Genomic DNA, 19,189 nt, shown 5'->3' on the forward strand with positions numbered 1-19,189 from the left:
CTTTTGAGTTTCTCCTGCACCTGCCTGAGATCGGCCCTCAGAACGTTGTTTTCAATGTTCTGCTCATGGAACTCCTTTCTGGAAACATCTAGAGCCAGTCTGAGTTGGGCCAGGTACCAGTCTAGTAATTGTGAGGTGGAGGTTCCAGCTTCTCCGGGAAGATCCACATGGTCCTCAAGGTGTGAGGTGGAGGTTCCGGGTTCTCCAGAAAGCTCCACATGGTCCTCAAGGTGTGAGTTGGAGGTTTCAGGTTCTCCAGGAAGCTTCACATGGTCCTCAAGGTGTGAGGTGGAGGTTCCGGGTTCTCCAGAAAGCTCCACATGGTCCTCAAAGTGTGAGGCGGAGGTTTCAGATTCTTTAGGAAGCTCCACATGGTCCTTAAGGTGTGAGTTGGAGGTTTCAGGTTCTCTAGGAAGCTTCACATGGTCCTCAAGGTGTGAGGTGGAGGTTCCAGGTTCACAGTGAAGCTCCACATGGTCCTCAAGGTGTGAGGTGGAGGTTCCAGGTTCACAGTGAAGCTCCACATGGTCCTCAAGGTGTGAGGTGGAGGTTTCAGGTTCTCTGTGAATCCTCACCTGTTCTTCAGGCCTCTTACCATCCACAGACTCAGTGGTGGCATCTTCCAGAGCTAAGAGGTGTGCAGCCCGATTTCTGGCTTGTTTCTGAGCTCTCCGCTCCTCCTTGTTTTGTTTTGTCTTTCCTGGACCAACCCCATTCGATCTTTTAACTTGTCCTCCATGACGACCAGGTAAACATGTTGGATCATGAAGGAACATGCTATTGAAGATTTTAGGCTTCTGAGGGGGAGCCTTGGCTGGATGTTTTGGAGGCATAGCCTCAGATGAATCGTTCTTAGGTCTCTGGTCCCTAGGATGGTAGCGATCTCTGTGTGCGTTCTTCTTATCCATCATGTCAGTTGTTCTGTGATGTTTTTCCAAATGAATCTTGTCTTGTCTGTAGCAACAGCTGTTTGATCAAATTCAAACTGAAGGCGTACTTGAAAGCAGCTGATTTTAACTAAAAGAATGTTTACACAGTCACCATAGCAACACTTTCCAGAATCCATTTCTGTTGTCCTGGTGACAATCAACACAACATTCTAAATGATGATTTGCTGCTGCTTTGTTAACAAATAATAAAATAATGAAATTAAAGAAATCTAAACAGGGCTAAGAACCCCCCCCCCCACACACACACACACACACACACACACACACACACCAATAAATAAATAAATAAATAAAAACTCAGGTGAATTAAAATCCAAGGATTAAAAGTTGATTTAATGCAGGATTTGAAAGTCTTCGGGGGGGGGGGGGGCTGTTAGACATTGGAGGGTAGCTTACTGTACAGCAGGGTTTCTCAAATGGAGGTACGTGTACCCCTAGGGTTACGCAAGACACTACAGGGGGGACTTGAGTGAGAGAGTGGAAAAACTCAAATAAAGTGTCAGTCTTTGTCCCTCCCCAGGCATGAGATGACTGGAAATAATAAAAACTATAGAAATTAAAAACTAAAATGCAGTAAAAATATTCACGCCACTAGGGGGCGCTGCAGAGTAGAAGATGGATCCTGTTCGTGATCGCCAATTTGTCACGGCAAATTTGCGGTTGACCTCATTTGGAGACATGATTTATTGCTCTGGTTGAATGATGATTAATGGACCAGGCTGAGCCCAGAGCATGTCAACGTGTTGCTTTTTCTGAATAAAAACCAGTAAAAAATGCAGCGCTGCAGGTTGATCACATGACTCTCTCTCATCAGTCTAGTTTACAGAGTGACCTAAAGCTTGTTTTTAAGGTATCTTAATGAAGCCTTAATCATGTGTTCGCCCCCTGGTGGTTGGCTGACTACAGGTGCAGAGAAAGTGCCTGTTTCATATGCAGCAGAGCCATATTTTTAATGTAAAAATCTATTTCAACGTGGACAAAATCATGATCATAAGTAAAATTGGATCAGTTGTGCAGCTTTAGCCTGACCCTCTACTTTACAAATACAGGGAAAATATCTTTTAAAAAAAGTTTTTATGACAGAACGGGCATTTAAACAATAACAATACAGAAATATAATGAACAGTTTAGGTCTGAAGTCAAAAATCTGATGTGAAAAAACTGGGGGAAAATGATATACAGCATTTTCACGACAGTTTTATGAAGGGTACCATTTTGGTACCTAAGCTTAAAGGTTCCCCCAAAGGTTAAAACGAATATGAAACGGCTGCTACACCGACTGTCAGAAATGGCCGTAAAAGCTGTGCTGCATAACAATTTAAATATTAATCACTATTCTGATATGTTTAAAAGTAATTAAATTATTTTGGCATGAAACTGCGTCCTCGGTAAGACCTCAGGGGAGCTTTATTTAAATGTGCTGTCCTGTTCCTGAAATGAAAAATCTAATGTTTAGTTTTTCTTTAGGTCCAAAGACATCAAGCGGTTCCTTGTGAGCTTCCTGTACCTTCAGAGTCTGCTTCAGCCTAAGAACAGGTGTGTGTGCGTGTGCGCGTGTGTCATTCTGCTTTTTTCCCACAGCCATAACAGTGGAGTGCTTTCCCTTCTGTGTTTCAGTCTGATGGAGACGGAGCTGACGGCGCTCTGCCACTCGGTTCTGGAGGACTTCAACCTGGTTCTGTTCTATCTGCCTGTGCACGGCGGGGCCTCCCGACCCCCCGCCGAGGAAGAGGAGGAGCCTCACGCAGACGGAGGCTGCACGGCCCTACCCGACACCCTGGTGTTCAAGATGGTGGTCACATGTCTGATGGTGGTCCACAGCCTGAAGGAAGGAGGTCAGTGCAGTAACGTCTGAGGGGACTAAAATGCAACTTAGTATTTTAGGGTTCTCAACCTTGAGATCATGTCCACGTTTGGGGTCGGGAGACACTGAGAGGGGCTCGTCAGATTCCTTCAAGAAACTAAGAATTTTTTTTATTTTTTTTTTTACAATTTGAGCCAATTTTTGCTTATTTTCACCCTTTTTCTGCACCGACAACAAACATTTTTTATTTCACTTTTATTTACCATATTTTACCTATTTTCATCACTTTTTCTTGCCATGTTTGCTACATTTCTCCCATTTCTGACACTTCTACATCACATTTTAATGCCTTTTCTTCACATTTTTTACACTTTCAAGTAGGGTTGCCAACTTTGGTCGTTTAGTCGACTAATTGTTCAACGCCGTCGTGGTTGACCAAGATTTTTATTGGTTGACCAGCAACGATATCAGTTTCAGTACCGTAAAAAAAAAAAAAAAAATGCATTGCACTTAAATAGGTGATAAGGATTAAATATCAATATAATGTATTTAATGCCTAAACATGATTCTATGTCCAGCAACAGCTGTAAAAAAAAAAGTGTTGTGCTTCAGCTGTTACTGTGCAGTGTGCTGTAGTCAGATCAGATCAGATCAGATCAGAGAGGGAACAAATTAAGAAAGGCTTAAAGCAAGAATCCACCGTTAAATCAATCTTTTTTCTGCACAAGAACATGGATTAACCTTATATATAATACGTGGATTATGTAAATAGATCCACTGTTGTCTCTGGCGCCGTGGGGCACACTGCACTTGTGTTTGTTTCCCCGTGCGCTGATCTGATGTTGACATTAACAGTTTATTAATAAAAGCAGGCTTACCACTAGGGCTGTAGTCAACAAAGGAAATGGTTGGTCAAGTAAGACTGTGGCACACGTAGCGATTAGTCGACCAAAAAAAAAAACGGAGAATGAATGAGCAGGTGCAGAGGAGAAAGAACAAGAGAGACAAATACTTAGTTTTGGCGTTTTGTGGTGTTGATTTGCTTTTAAACACCGACCATTTATGATATGAACCTTATTCAAGCTTTGACCAGAACACGACAAAGCAAAAGTGAAACCTACAGGGTAGGGATGGACGATAGTGACTAAAAAATTATCCAGATAATTTCTGGTATTATCACGATAACAATAAAAATCACGATAAATAAAAGCTGTAAATAAATTTAAAAAAAATTACAACTTAGTGTAAACAGGTTCCTTACAAACACAAATAAATATGAATACATCAACACTAAACACTTTAAAAAAGGCTACAATAGCTGCTGACTCAGAGTTCATGAGCTGAGATTTTATGAAATACATTGTATGCAATTTATTTCTTTCCTCACTTGAAATTAAATTATTTATTTAAAAAAAAAAAGCACAAATGACTCCATTAGTGTTTCTACTGCTGATGAATCTTGTTTCATTTATCTGATAATGAGTTACATAAAGTTATGGTTGATAAATATTTCTCTGATTTCCTATAATTAAAGCAGATCAAGCTGATGACGTAATCATTCAGTATATTTATGTGTAATAATCTCAATAGTTACATTAGTCTAATGGAACCAGCTTTGTCTGTGAACACGTGAAATAGAATTAAAAATATTGGTTTGGACGGATGAATCGTGATATTATTATTTATGCTAACATTTATTTCACACAACGTGTGACATGTTTAGTTTTTATTCTTTCATAAAAGTGTTAAATCTGACCATAAACAAATCTATGGTTCTCTGTGGTTTTATGACAGTAAGACATGTTATTTTTACTTGGTCTATTCTTATATGGAGTGGTTAGCATTAGCTCTTAGCCCAGTCTGTGTGTCGGTGGGTTAGCTTAGCATAGTTAGCTTTAGTTGAGTTTCCAGTTCATAATCGATGCCACAGGTTCATCTCTGTCCCCGTGTTTGTGGAACTTTGGGTGAATCTGATGGAGAAACTAGGATCAGTTCTCTTTGTTGGATGTTATCTGGTTTTAACCAAGTAGTGATCAGTGATGTATCACAGCATAGCAGCTTCAGGTAGCTGAGACAAACACCTCACACACACACACACACTTAACGGTGTGTGAGGGGGCGGTGCACACCGTGCAGAGCTCCCATAAACAACGTTCCGCTCCAGAGAATAATAAGTTGTTGACAACAAACGGGAAGTTTTTTGTGACATTCTTGGCTAAACTGAGGGACAAATGGTTTGTGGCACTCGCTAATTTCCAACATGGGAACTTATCGTTTATATCGTGGGATGACAAATTCTTACCGGTGAGAATATTTTTGACTGTAAATCATAAACAATAAAACATTGCACATTCCTACAACAGTTCCGATAGACATTAGGTATTTATAACAGAGCCCGAACTTTTTTTTCTGTAGTTAAATTCACGTTATTTTAATCTATTTTCATCACTTTTTCATGCCATATTTTTGCTCCTTTTAATGTATTTTTGCTACATTTTTCTCATTTCTAACACTTCTACATCACATTTCAATTCCTGCACATTTTTTCCACTTTCCAGACATGTTCAGCACTTATAAACCATTTCCACCACTTTTCCACCTATTGTCACATATGTTGACCCATTATTGATTATTTTTGTCAATTTAACCACATTCACCATTTGTCATGCACATTATTTGCCAGTTTAAACTAATTCTTTCAATATTGACACTTTGAATACTTTTCACCACTTTTCTGTCCTTTTTTGGCCAAATTTCATTTGCATTCTCTTTTGATAAAGATATTTGTGTTTTCTACAGTAAAAAAAACCTTTTTTTTTCTATTCAGATTTAGTGTTATTGTGTGATTTTTATTTCACCGTTTAAAAAGTGAAAGTATGCAAAAATAAGAATTCACGCAGCTGAGGTTGTGCTGCAAAGAATGATACCAAACAAGGCAAGGTAAACAGTTTTTATGGTAAAATTAGAAATGAAATTAAAAAGCAGCCAGTTTTACCCTGAGAATCTGATCCACACGTGAAAAACGAGCAGTTCTGGAACTGACGAGGTTTTCCTGTCACTTTCTGAGTTGATGACTTTGTTCAATGGTAACACACACATAATGAAGTAAACTCAGTGGTTTGTGTCTTCAGGATCAAAGTTGTACGGCGCGTCCATCGCCTTCACTCTGGCTCTGTTCTCACACCTCGTCAACCACGTCAACATCTGTCTGCAGGCTGAGCTGGAGGACACGGAGAGCCAGGTTCATCCGCTTCACACTGACGCTGCAGGTAAGAGTCCAACAGAAGGGATTCAAACTTCAAACTCCACGTCTGTCAGGGCGTCGTCTGTCTGTCTATGCAGCAGCTGTTTCATATCGCCTCCAAAAACTGTGGCATGAAAAAACCTTTTTTTTTAAATATATATATGTATATATTTTAGTATTAAATTAGCCTTTTTTAACCTGTAAATGTTTATTTTCACTGAAACATTGTGACAAACAAAAGAACATGTTTGGGTTAGCTTAGCATGTAGCGGCGCCGTCTGAGCAGAGTCAAAGGGTAAAGGGGCGTAGCTATGTTACCAGGTGCACTGATTGGTTCTGGGTGATAATTCTGCATCTTTAGTGGCAATCCGTCAGAAAGGGGAACACAAAGGTTTACTGTATGTTTTTCTCTTATTTTTTTAGATGAACTGGATCTGAGGGACCTGTCCCCCCCGTCCACGGACCGCTCTGAGGAGAGGCCCCTGCAGAACGGCTCTATGGACCAGGAGGAAGAGGAGAACAAAGATGGCCGTCCGGCGGCCGCCGTCATGCCGCTGAGCAGTGCCGAGGAGCAGCAGAAGCCGGACGAAGACAAACAGAAGCAGAAGAGGAAGTACACGCGGCTGTCCCGCCGCCGCCGCTGCCCTCGCAAAGATGGCCGACGAGAAGACGAGAGCGATCTGAGCGAAGGCTTCGAGAGCGAGGACGACGAAGAGGAGGACGAGGAGAAGAGGGAGCGCGTTGACTCCACGGGCGGCGCCGTGACGCCAGCTCAGCTCGACCCGCCGCCCGTCAGGAAGCACACTAAGGGGGGAGGTGGTTTAAGGGCGGGCGGCTGGGGGAGCGGCTCGGAGGAGGAGGGAGGGACGGCGTTTGACGTGGAGACGGACTCAGACATGAACAGCCAGGAGTCACGATCTGACCTGGAGGACATGGACGACACGGAGAACACGGATAGTGTGGACAGCCAGGCCCAGGAGCCGCCGGAGGATGAGGAACGACCCAAGGACGCAGGTGTAAAGGGGGAGGGGGAGGCCCCGCCCACCACCAACGGCCCCGCCTCACCCCCCGACCCCAGCATCAGCAGCAACCTGCAGGCCTTCTCCAACCAGCTGTTCCAGCCCAAACGCTTCCGCTTGGCGCCGACCTTCAGCAACATGCTGCTGAGGCCGCCGCCCTCCTCTGTCGCCCCCGACGACTCAGCCCCGCCCTCACTGGAGACACCGCCTCCCCCCGGGGATGTGAATGCAGCAGCTACTGCCAACGGAACCAATGAGAACGGTAACGTGGATTCAACTCCATTTTAATGAATGTTTTCTCACACAGAAAAGTGTCATGAGTTAATAAATAATAAATATAACATTAGACCAGAGGTTCTCAACCTTTGGGTCAGGACCCCATTTGTGGTTTCGAGACACTATTATACGCTGTTATAATTTCTGAACAAATTGAGCGCATTTTTGATTATTTTTACCCTATTTTTGCAACTACACCAAACTTTTCTATATTTTAACCTATTTTTATCACTTTTTCTTGCCATGTTTTTGTTCCTTTTAATATATTTTTGCTGATTAAAATTCGAAGCGTTGGACTAGAATCGATCATTAACATGACTTCATACCAAATACATTTGTTTTAATGTAGTTTAGTTACTCTTAACGTTCCAGTGGTCCCCAACCACCGGGCTGTGGACCGATAACGGGCTACTATGAAATAATCGAGCTTCAAAAATTGTATAATTATTAATTAATTAAGAGTTTAATTTGTGTATTTTTTCTCCTTTTGTGCATTGTTGTCGTCGTGGTGCATTTTTGTTAACGTTTTGTGTGTTTTATTTGTTTTGTCCTTTTTAGTTCTCAGATTGTGAATTTTTCAATAACACGACTTATTACCCAAATACATTTGTTTTAATGTGGTGTAGTTACTCTTAAAGAGCAGTGGTCCCCAACCACCAGGCTGCAGACCAATAACGGGCGACCATGGGGGAAAAAAAATCAAGTTTAAAAAATTACATACTGTTTTCTTAATAGTTAGGAGTTTTATTTTGAAAAGTTCCTACTTCCTCTTTAATGCTCATCATTGCTGTAGAGCAGGGATGGGCAAATTGATTACAGCAGGGGCCTAAAAAAGGTGGTCGTATCGGGGGGGGGGGGGTCTATTTGTGGTGGAGTTGTGTTTTTTTGTCTTCTTGTTGTAATTACGTGTCATTTTTTTGTCTTTTTCTGCATTTGTGTTGTCGATTTGTGCATTTTTTGGGGTCAGTTTCTGTGTTTTCTGTATTTTCCTGTCATTTTGTGTAGTTTTGTTGACAGTTTGTGTGTCTTTGGAGCTGTTCTGTAATGTGTCGGTCTTTGTTGTCATTTTTTGTGTTTTTTTATTTCTTCCGTGTTTTGGGAGTTACTTTATATTCCTTCCAACATCTTCAAGTACAATTTTGGGTGATTTGTTTTGGGGGCTGCACAAAATAAGACCGAAGGCCAAATGTGGCCCCCGAGCCACCAGTTGTCTGCTTTTTCAACACAGTTGAGCCGTTTCTAATTTAGAAATCTAATATAATTTTTACAACGAATTGAAATACTTTGAGAACTTCAAGAAATGACGACTTCATCCAATCAGATATTAGCTCTAAGCCCCGCCCCCCACGGTGTAAACGTGCCTGTTGCAGTAGTTCCTCATGTTGGAGTCGTATTTGTCAAACGTTGTTTCAGACGTGGACTCTGACTCTGAGGACAGTCAGATCAGCTCTCAGTCGTCACCCAGTGAGAAGAGCCTGACGGAGAAGCTGGAGATCCTCTCCAACCAGGGTCTGATCCAGGTGGTCAAGGTGTTCCTGGACTGGCTCAGAGCCAACAGTGACATCATCATGGCCTGTGCAGAGGTGAGGATGCTTGTCTTTAGTTCCCACGCTGATGATCAGCTGATCATCATCATCATCTGCTGTTGTCTGTGCAGAGCTCTCAGAGTCTGTGGAACCGTCTGTCGGTGCTGCTCAACCTGCTGCCAGACGGCACCAAGATGCAGGAGGCTGGTGAGTGTGTTTGTGTGTGCATCAGTCAAACTTTATTTATAGAGCACCTTTGTCCTGTGCGATATGGAGAAAATGTTATATCACAATATACAGTATGTAGATATTTATCTCGATATAGTATTTCTTCCTTAAAATTACATGAAATTAATGGTAAATGATTATAAATCGTTATATCCACAGCATCAGCAGCAATGTATGTCCATGTCTGTGTGTGTGTGTGTGTGTGTGTTGCAGAGCTGCCTGTGGACTCAGGTGTGTGTGCGTTGCTCAGTGAGTGTGAACATCCTGCTGTGGTTCAGTCTCTGCTGCTTCCTGAGGATTTGGCTCTGAGACATTTACCAGCTCTCAGCGTCGCTCACCGACGACTCGACTTCAACGGCTGCAGATCTTTGATCAGCCCTCTGCAGGAGGTGCACACACACACACACACACTTTGTTTGTTTTTTATATTTTTAATCTGGCTTCATTTGTATTTTAGTACACAGTAAAAACATCATATAATTCTTAAAATGAAAACAAATGATTCATTGAGACACAAAATGTTTCAGTATTTTACAATGAAATAATATGTTAAGGTTTCATTTATTCAGACAAGTGTTCCTCAGGAAATCCCACTTTGATCTCCTGACATGCTTTGACTGTGTACTGGCAGTCTTCTTCAGAGGTGTCTGCTGATCGCTTTGAAACTTCGTTTGATGTTTCTTCTGAAGTTGCCTTTGATGTTTCCTTGACTTTCGTGTAATAATTCCAGCAAGATTATTTTTGATTCATAGGTTATGGCAGGGGTCCCCAATCCTGTTCCTCAAGGGCCACTATCCAGCATGTTTTAGATGTTTCCCTCTTCCAACACACCTGATTCAAATGATGAACTCATCATCAAGCTCTGCAGAAGCCTGATAACGATCCTGGTCATTTCAATCACGTGTGTTGGAAGAGGGAAACACCTAAAACATGCTGGATAGTGGCCCTTGAGGACCAGGATTGGCCACCCCTGGGTTATGGTTTCATTTATTCAAACACCTGTTCCTAAGGAAATCTCCTTTGAAACATCAAAGAAATCAGCAGATGCCTCTCAAGAAGACTGGCAGTAGACTTTTGAAACATGTCAAGTGATCAAAGTGGATTTCCCGAGGAACAGTTGTCTGAATAAATTAAACAACATATTATTTGAAAAAAGACAAAAATTATTCTGATTGTCTTTGCTCCAGGAGACTGCAGTACAGTCCGTCATTTATACAGCAGTCCTACGGTGTTCACGCATGCGCAGTGTGAGTGTTTACGGTAAGCCGGTCCGTGCCACTGGTTCAACTGTGCGTTACCCTCACGAGGAGCAACGACTGGATTTCAAACATGTTTGAAATCCTTACGACCTACGATTGCTGATCGGGAGCTGGTCGTCATGTTTTAATCGCTTCTCGTGACCCCATGTATACTACACGATGCACGACACGCGATCTAGCAGAGACTTGCACGATCCCACAAAATAGTCGCACAAGTCCAAAATGGGCCAAAAATCCCACAGTGTTTGCCTGCCTTTAATAAATCATTTATTAACGTATCCTCTTTATTAAGTTGCATGCTTTGTTACTATGTGGAAAACTAAAGCCATTCTCTCTAAATCTGTGTGTAGACCTTTAAATCAGACTGAAGACGTCAGTCAATGACAGTTAAACTGTTTCTTGTTTTGAGAATTGCTGCAGCTTTTTAAAAAAAATGGAAAATATTTTCAGATTTCTTTATAGTGTCAGAAAAACATTTAATCCCAGTGTGTTTGAGGTGAAATGATCTCGCTCTGGTTTATTAGTGACAGTCTTCTGTGCGTCCCCAGTGTGTGGTGCGAATCTGCTGCATTCGTAGTTTTGGTCACTTCCTGACGAGCCTTCCTGGGAACGTTCTGCACTTTAATCCTGAGGCAGGAATCTTCACCAGCATCAGTCAGACGGAGCAGGAGAACCTGCTGCAGCAGGCCAAGGCCCAGTTCAAGATGGTGAGCCACATGTTTGATCTACGGGTCACATGATCAGCATTCAGAATAACAGAGCATTAACACAGGAAACAACAAAGGGTTTTTGTGTTGTATGTTTTTGGCATTTTCTTGTTTATTTTTTGTCACTTTGTGTTTTGTGGAGTCAGTTCTGTGTTAGTTTGTGTTTTTTTAAGTCAGTTTGTCCTTTTTTGTCTGTTTAGTTTTCCAAAGGCTGGAGCTTCACTGGGGTTGGATAGTAATTAATTTTGTGATGTCACGGCTTGTTGCCATGTTGGATTGGATCATAAATAACTTTGACTACAAACTCATTACAAAGTTGATCATAAACAACTGAAACTGAAGGTTGAAGATGAATTTCATGACAGTTTTATTCAGAAATTATGCATCTTAAAGCTTAAAGCCTTGATTTTCCTGTAAATGTGGCTGTGCCGTAGTTTGAGAATTGCTGACTCAGTTGTTTGTGTGTGTGTGTGTGTGTGTGTGTGTGTGTGTGTGTGTGTGTGTGTGTGTGTGTGTGTGTGTGTGTGTGTGTGTGTGTGTGTGTGTGTGTGTGTGTGTGTGTGTGTGTGTGTGTGTGTGTGTGTGTGTGTGTGTGTGTGTGTGTGTGTGTAGGCTGAGGAGGAGGCTCGTAGGAACCGCCTGATGAGAGACATGGCTCAGCTCCGACTGCAGGTTTGAACCAACGTACACATGATGAACGGCTAACTGCTAACGGCTAACTATGTGCCTGAGACCCAGTGTTGATTGTTAAATGTGGTGACTGGTGCTGTTTGCTCTGCTGCAGTTGGAGGTGTCACAGCTAGAGGGCAGCCTTCAGCAGCCCAAAGCCCAGTCGTCCATGTCTCCGTACCTGGTGCCTGACACCACAGCACTCTGTCACCACCTCAACCTGCTCCGTCAGCTCGCCAGCAGCTCCTGCTTCATCATCATCATCCCACGGACAGGTCGGAGCTTTATTACACACACACACACACACACACAATGCCTGGAGGGAAGGGATCAGGACATCCCTGATTATTTTCTCAGTCCTTTTGTGTATAATTGTTGTAGTTTTGTGAGTTTTTTCTGCATTTTTTTCTCTTGTGCTTTTTTGTGTTCATTGTGAATTTTTGTTGTGGTTTTGTGCATTTTTAGTTCTCATTTTGTGAATCTTTTCCTAATTTTTGCATCTTTGTTGTTGTCGTGAATTTTTGTTGCCATTTGTTGGGTTTTGTGTGTTTTTGGGGACTTTTTGTATTTTTCTTTTGTGTCTCTTGTGTTTTGTATTTTTGAGATATTTTGTGTGTGCGTGCGTGCGTGCGTGTGTGTGTGAGACACGTTGTGAGCTCCTTTGTTCCCGTGTGTGTGTCGTACCTGCAGTGATCGACGGCCTGGATCGGCTGAAGAAGGAAAACCCTGGAGCCAGGGACGCCATCCGCTTCCTGGAGGCGGAGTTTCGCAAAGGCAACAGGTTTGTGACGTTTACAAAGTGGAGCTTGTTTATTGCGCGAGAACAGTGAATGAGGCGGAGCTTGTTATCATCTGTGGCTCCTGCAGATACATCCGCTGTCAGAAGGAGTCGGGACGAAGCTTTGAGCGAGACAAACTGAAGCGTCAGGACATGGAGGCTTGGTAGGAATAATCATAATAATAATCCATTCATAAATTAGTGATCATTTGATCAAAAACATTGTGCATTTTTTGTTTTCGTTTTGTGCATTTTTGTTGTGTATTTTTTTTTTAACTCCAACGTGACTCAAAGTGAAGTGTAACCATGGTAACGTCCACTCTACAGGTATCTGTATAAGATGGTGGACAGCTGCCGTCAGCTCAGCGTCTCTCAGAGCAATGGAGACGAGGATTCGGTCGGCATGGTTACCATCCTCACAGGACACGCGCCGGAGGAGCTGTGCACACGCTCAGCCGCCATGAAGGTGAGACACGCCCCCAACCTAAAGGAAAGTGAGAGGTTAAGCTCCTTGATTATGGGCAGGGCTTCTGGAGCAGTTAGGACACGCCCACGTCGCCCAGTCTATACTGTAAAATCTCCAAAGAACAATTTATGCTATGCTACTAGCTACGGAATACTCACTATAGCTCTCTAGTCACAATTCTCTCAGTCCAACCTACTCCCACAGGTTGCAGAGTCCACAGGTGATAGTTTTTATCAGAGGAGGCGGGGCTAACAGTGACGCCAAAACATCACAAACCTTCATTCTCAGCAAACAGGAAAATTCAAATGTAATAACCAGGTTTTAACTCATAGAGGGCAGTCACTCCAACGTTTTTACTACAAAATACAAAAAATGTAAATGTTTTGATTAAAATATGAAGAGTTGGACAAAAGACTTCCGGGAGGCGGCCAAGATGGAGGCAGCTTAGATATTTGGCTCCACAGCTCCACCACCTAGAATATAAATCCCCCGACATAGTAAGGTCAAATTTTCAGTTGGAAACTCTCAGACACGAAACCGGTGCCGGTAAGGATTAAACAGAGGAGTATGGCATCTGTCAGTAAGCTAACGTTGCTAAACGTGCTCCCTACGGAGGACGAGGGCATTGTACCGTCAGATGCAGAGGCTATTGATGATGCTAATGGTGTGGGCCTTGAGCTAATACTCCATGAGCTGAGGAGGTCACGGCAAGAAAATGCAACAAGTTTGGAAGAGTTAAAAGAGCAGATGAAGGACTTCTCGAACTGAACGATGGAGGTTGAGAATCGTGTGTGTGAAGTAGACAAAAGAACAGAAGTGGTTGAAGAAGCCATGGCATCAAAAAGTGGATGCTAAGCTAATAGATCTGGGGAGAACGAGACGGGAAAACATCCGCATTTATGGGGTTCCTCAAGGCGAGGTGGACGGCTCACAGTCGGTGTCTGAGTTAAAAATGCTTCAGAACACGGATTTAAGCATTGAAAGAGGGGCCCAAAGCCCCCCAGATGCCCCCCCTCCCCATGGGTTGGGTTAGAAGAACAGTTGGTGCAACCTTTCTCTTTGGAGGTATTCCTCACACAAATGGCCTGATTGAATCCTACAGGAAGGCCCATCAGCTATCAAAACTTAATCCATATCTGACAGATTGAGCCTCAATATGGTATAATAATAAAAAACTGCTTATAGACAAGAAATGCATGGCATGGGATGATAGATGGATTAAATGTGGGGTACACGCCCTCAGTGATGTGGTGGGAGACAATAGCTTTAGGTCTTTTGAAAAACTCAAAAACAAATCTGGACTAATTTAGAATTTTGGAGATTTTTATAAATTAGACATTGCATCCTCTCCCACAAACAGCATTTGCAGAGCATCACTGGTATCCAGGATCTCTCACACAAGTTAAAATATAAAAACATGGGGGCGTCCAAGATTTATGGGCTCATCAGGAGTACACACTTACCAAGAATGGATGGGCTTAAAGCATGCTGGGAAAGGGATCTGAATTACCAAATCTCTGATGACAATTGGAAGACTCTTTCTGCTTCTTGGTTTTCTAAGTTCAGTCTTAACTCATGTTTTATAAAATCCTGAATAGAGTCTACTGAACACCTTCCAGGAGGCCAGGCTCAGATTAATAACAGTGATGTGTGAGAGAGGGGTGTGGTCACCAGTGCATATGCTCTATGATTGTGAAAATACTACAAAGATGTGGGATTTGATCATCTCTTGCTTAAATTGGATATTCAAGTTACACCTGGTCAAAGAACCCTCCATCTGCGTACTAGGTATTTGTCTTGTTTTATCTAAACGTCATAGATTATGGTGTTGCTTCGCTCTGGTCACAGGATGCAGAATATTATTATGGCACTGGAAATGAACTCATTTGTCCTCCTTTAAAGAATGGATAGAGGTGTTAAGCACAACGGCAAGCTTTGAGTGGTCATTTATAGAGTGACAGGGAAGGAGGAACTGTTTAAGGAGATAAAGGATCCATTCCTCTGTCATAGGATGGACATGGAAATTTAATTTTACCTTGATATTAATATTTGAGATTTTCAGATGCACTACATGCATCTGATTCAGTTTTTTTGCCAGATACTTTTTGTTTGTAGTTGTTTCTATATACATATACAGTATGTTTGTGTGTTTATATATGTGTGTATATTCAAAACAAAGCAAGTTAACAGTTGTACGGGACATTGTTTGAACTGTCTGCACTTTTAATGTGTAGTTGATGTAGAAGTACAGATATACATTTGGTTGTGTAGAGTGTGTATTTTAGATGCTTTTCAGAACTTAAATAAAAAAAAAAGAGTTGGACAGGAATCGATCGGCCACACCCACTCTGTGCAGCTGTAACTCATAAGAATTCCTCGGCTTGTTCTTAACCTTTGTCCCAGATTTTCTCCTACTTGGTCATGACCCAAGAATGTAATAATAATAATAATAATAACCTTTAGTAAAATACATTTTTATGTGACATGTCTAACAAGAAACAGTTGTGAAAGACGCACTGATATCACATACATGCATGTTTCATGTTTTTATGCAGACCGTTCTACTTAAAAATGTTACTTTTATAACTTATCACACTATGATTATGTTAAAAATCAAATCAATATGATTTCTACTTGCATAATATCTGAAACATCAAAGGATATGTATAAAAACAGTAGACAAGAGGAGTACTGATCTCACTTCTTTTCTGGACAGTATGTGTGTGTAAGCTCCTCCCCCTTTTCTTCCAGGTAGCGGTCCAGGCGGTGGCAGCTGCAGGGATGGAGCTGAAGAACATGGTGGAGTTCTACCGTCAGTGGAAGGAGATTGGCTGAGAGCCGCCCACGCCGCCATCAGCTGATCGATCACAACTCGTGTTCCCTCTCTCTCTCTCTCTGTTTCTCTCTTTCTCTCTCTCGCCCGCTCTGTTTGCTCCGTGTGTCTCCGAAGGATCAAATCCAAACTCCACAGGAAGTCGGATCAACGAGCCAAAAGCTCGGGAAGCAGAGAAAAGGGAGGCGGAGTTTAAAAGATACACAAAAAGAGATACACGGGCTGAAAACAACGCTGTTGGAAGCAGACGACGTTTAAAGAGCGCCCCCCGATGGTCGGGAGTGGTTTGGAAAGGAATAATACACTGTAGACTCATGTAGATACGGACTTCTTCTTTTTCTTCTGTCTGTAACAAACGTGTCGGAGCGTAAACGCCTCCTGGACCGTGGGAACCACCAGATTAAAGTCTCGGGAACGACGACGTCATTCCTCTCAGATCTTTAATTTTTTTTCCTCTGTGGCTTTTTTCAGTTTTTTTTTTATTTTTTTCTTGGTTGCAGTGGGCGTGTGGTGACCTACGTACGTTATTGTGCTCTGAGAAAACACAGGACGGAGGTTGCGTTTCCTTTTTTCTTTTTTTAGATTTTTATTTTTGTACCCACACGCTGTGGTTCTGTGTCCGTGAGCCGAGTCTGAATGAAAAGATGCAGGAATGTTGAAGGGAAAAGAGGGAGGAAAACCTGCCGGGTTCACCTCGCAGTGTTTGTAAACGCACCTCATCACAACCGCCGTTTCCATAGTGATCGTCCCATCATGCACTGTGTAAAAGAAAAACCAGTGTGTGTGTGTGTTTGTGTGTGGCCATGCGTTGAACAATAAAATGAAACTGAAACATACGACGACTGCTTTTGTTTTTTTTAAGAATTAAAGGTCCAGTATATTCTGCTATTTTTCACCCAACAACGTAATATTTGAGGTTTATTCCCCCAAACTCGCCTGTTTTCTGGAGTTTTAGCTTCTGAAAAGTGACTTCCTGAGCAATTCTACAAACGGGCCGATTTGTGGCCGATTTATGCATATTCATGAGTGGGCGTGTCTGCAGACACTATCCACACACTCTTGTTATTGTTTTCAGCCCAAAAACTGCACATTACAGTAAAACGCGTGGCTGTTTAAGTAGCTATTGTGATTGTGAGTCAGAAAAACACTGTTTCATGAAGTGTGTGTGTGTGCGCCGCGCAGCAGCATTATGTGTTGATTGGCGGAGCTGCTAAGTCGCTCTTATCATCTCGTTTAGTGATTACAGGAATAATCCATTCAAGGTGATGGTCTGCTGGACACACCACACTTCACTTCAGAGATGATTGTTCCACTGCTGTAACACCATCAGTGGTTTACAACTGAAATGCAAATTTACATTGCGCATTACGGTAAATTTGTCAGAAGCCAAAAATTTATCTAAAATCAAATTGTTTTCAACAAACTCCACCTCATTCTTGTTCTAAAGCCTCCCAGGTACTTCTATGCAGATTTTCAAATTAGGTATAGAGTTTCTCTGTATTATGAATTGAGTGCATAGAAAGTCGTAAATTAAAAAATAATTATTTTTGTATCGTTGCGGGAACCTCTGACATACAGTACTGTACAGGGTTATTCTACCAACTACTCACAAATGCTACAGTGAATCCCGTTGAAAATTAGCTAGCGCTACCTGGGAGGCTATAGAGCAAGAATGTGGTGATGTTTGCTGAAAGCAATTTGATTTTCAAAGAATTTTTGACTTCTGACGAATGTACCATAATACACGATGTAAACGGGCATTCTAGTTTTAAACCACTGATGGCGTAACCACAGTCTCACGTCTCCTATCATCGCTCAGAGGAGGTCGGACTATGTAAATGAGTCCTTTGGTGATGTCATGGCAGGAGCTGAAGCTAAATAGCCTGTAGGAGTGCTGTTTTACCAGTGGGTGGGCTGCTGAGACCATCCAGGAATTGTTTGTTTTCCTCATTCTGGGAGTCGGCAGGCTCAGGGAGAACCAGTTTATAGATATAGAGACCGTAAAAAAAAAAGTGTTTTTTATAATATGGGTCCTCTAATATTTAACATTTAGATTTATTATCTAAGGTTTCTATTTAACATTTGGATTCATATATTGTATTTTAATATTTAGATTTGATATTTAACATTTAGATTCAGATTTAATATTTAACATTACATTTGAATTGAATGTTTAACATTTAGATTTAACATTTATATTTATTATTTAACATTTAGATTTGAATTTAATATTCAACATTTAGATTTCATTTTTAACATTTAGATTTGAATTTAATTTAACAAAATTTAGATTTAACATTGACAACATAATTTGGTTTGTTGCAAAAAGTTGCTGTTTATTTTAGCATGCACAACTTTACAATCGGCGCCCCATAGGCATTCATTCAGGTGAAGGGGCCAAAAGAAGCTCCTCCCACAGGTGCTACAGACGTATGGTCTCTCAGACAGCGTTTAAGATTCTTTAAATGTTTGAAGGCTTTTCCTGTGTGGGTCACTTTGTGCCTCTTCAGGATGGAGAGCTGCGTGTAACTCTTCCCATGGGTCTAACAGCTGTACGGCATCTTCATGTGAATCAATAAACATGCTGGAGTTGAGACAAGAACTGCATTTTATTATTATTATTGTTGATCAGATCTTAGAAGTCTTTCCTGCTGGTTCAGGTTTTTCTCACAGCCTGGACATATGTGCGGTTTATCACGTCTCTTCATATGAATAATATCCACTGTTATCCAGGAACGTTTATTATTTATTTATTCAGTTTATTTCCGACATGGTTGCATTCACAGAAGTTTTATTTATTTTTTTTTTTTTGTACATGCTGAAAAATGAGACGAGAGAAGCAGTTTGCCTATTATTATTATAGTCATCTTAAAGATGGAAATCCTGGTTTTAATCACTAATAAAATGAGTTAAAAGTGACCAGAAAAGGTGATGAAACTGGATCTTAAAACCAACAGAAATTGGTTAAAATTTGCAAATTAGAGTGAATAAAAACAGACAGAAAAAGTGGTAAAAAGGGTTCAAAGTGTAAATATTGGAGCAATTAGTTTAAACTGGTAAATAATGGGCACGACAAATAGGGAATGTGGTTAAATTGGCAACGATAAGCATGAAATATGATTAAAAGTCACAACAATGGGTCATAATATGTGACATTATGGAAAGGTGGTGAAATGGTTTATAAGTGCTGAACATGTCTGGAAAGTGGAAAAAATGTGCTGAAAAGACATTGAAATGTGACGTAGAAGTGTCAGAAATGGGAGTAATTTAGCAAAAATACATGAAAAGGAGCAAAAATATGGCAAGAAAAAGTGATGAAAATATGTTTAAATATGGTGAGTTTGGTGGAGTTACAGAAACAGGATAAAAATGGCTCAAATATTCCTGGTTTCTTGAAGGCATCTTGCGACCCTCTCCCAATATCTCACAA

The 19,189-nt window shown here is 41.5% G+C and overlaps 1 protein-coding gene across 1 annotated transcript; it reads left to right on the forward strand.

The window, feature by feature from the left end:
• Positions 1 to 2,321: 2,321 nt before the first annotated feature.
• On the forward strand, positions 2,322 to 16,485 carry LOC114477809 (protein SMG5-like). Its single transcript, XM_028470426.1, has 15 exons — positions 2,322 to 2,338; positions 2,418 to 2,486; positions 2,568 to 2,785; positions 5,886 to 6,023; positions 6,422 to 7,279; positions 8,707 to 8,876; positions 8,951 to 9,026; positions 9,261 to 9,436; positions 10,855 to 11,013; positions 11,626 to 11,685; positions 11,798 to 11,957; positions 12,373 to 12,463; positions 12,550 to 12,624; positions 12,788 to 12,926; positions 15,678 to 16,485. The coding sequence occupies exons 1-15, from the start codon at positions 2,322 to 2,324 to the stop codon at positions 15,759 to 15,761; spliced, it is 2,490 nt and encodes an 829-aa protein (XP_028326227.1). The 3' UTR covers positions 15,762 to 16,485.
• The last annotated feature ends 2,704 nt before the right edge of the window (positions 16,486 to 19,189 follow it).

The sequence above is a fragment of the Gouania willdenowi genome, chromosome 16 (genome assembly GCF_900634775.1).
Source record: "Gouania willdenowi chromosome 16, fGouWil2.1, whole genome shotgun sequence".
Classification (NCBI taxonomy): Eukaryota; Metazoa; Chordata; class Actinopteri; order Blenniiformes; family Gobiesocidae; genus Gouania; species Gouania willdenowi.

Excerpts from the sequence above, each read along its gene's own strand:
- LOC114477809 (XM_028470426.1), top strand. Across the intron at positions 2,487-2,567 it reads CTGCTTCAGCCTAAGAACAG|TCTGATGGAGACGGAGCTGA; the intron begins GTGTGTGTGCGT and ends TCTGTGTTTCAG. Across the intron at positions 9,437-10,854 it reads TGATCAGCCCTCTGCAGGAG|TGTGTGGTGCGAATCTGCTG; the intron begins GTGCACACACAC and ends GTGCGTCCCCAG.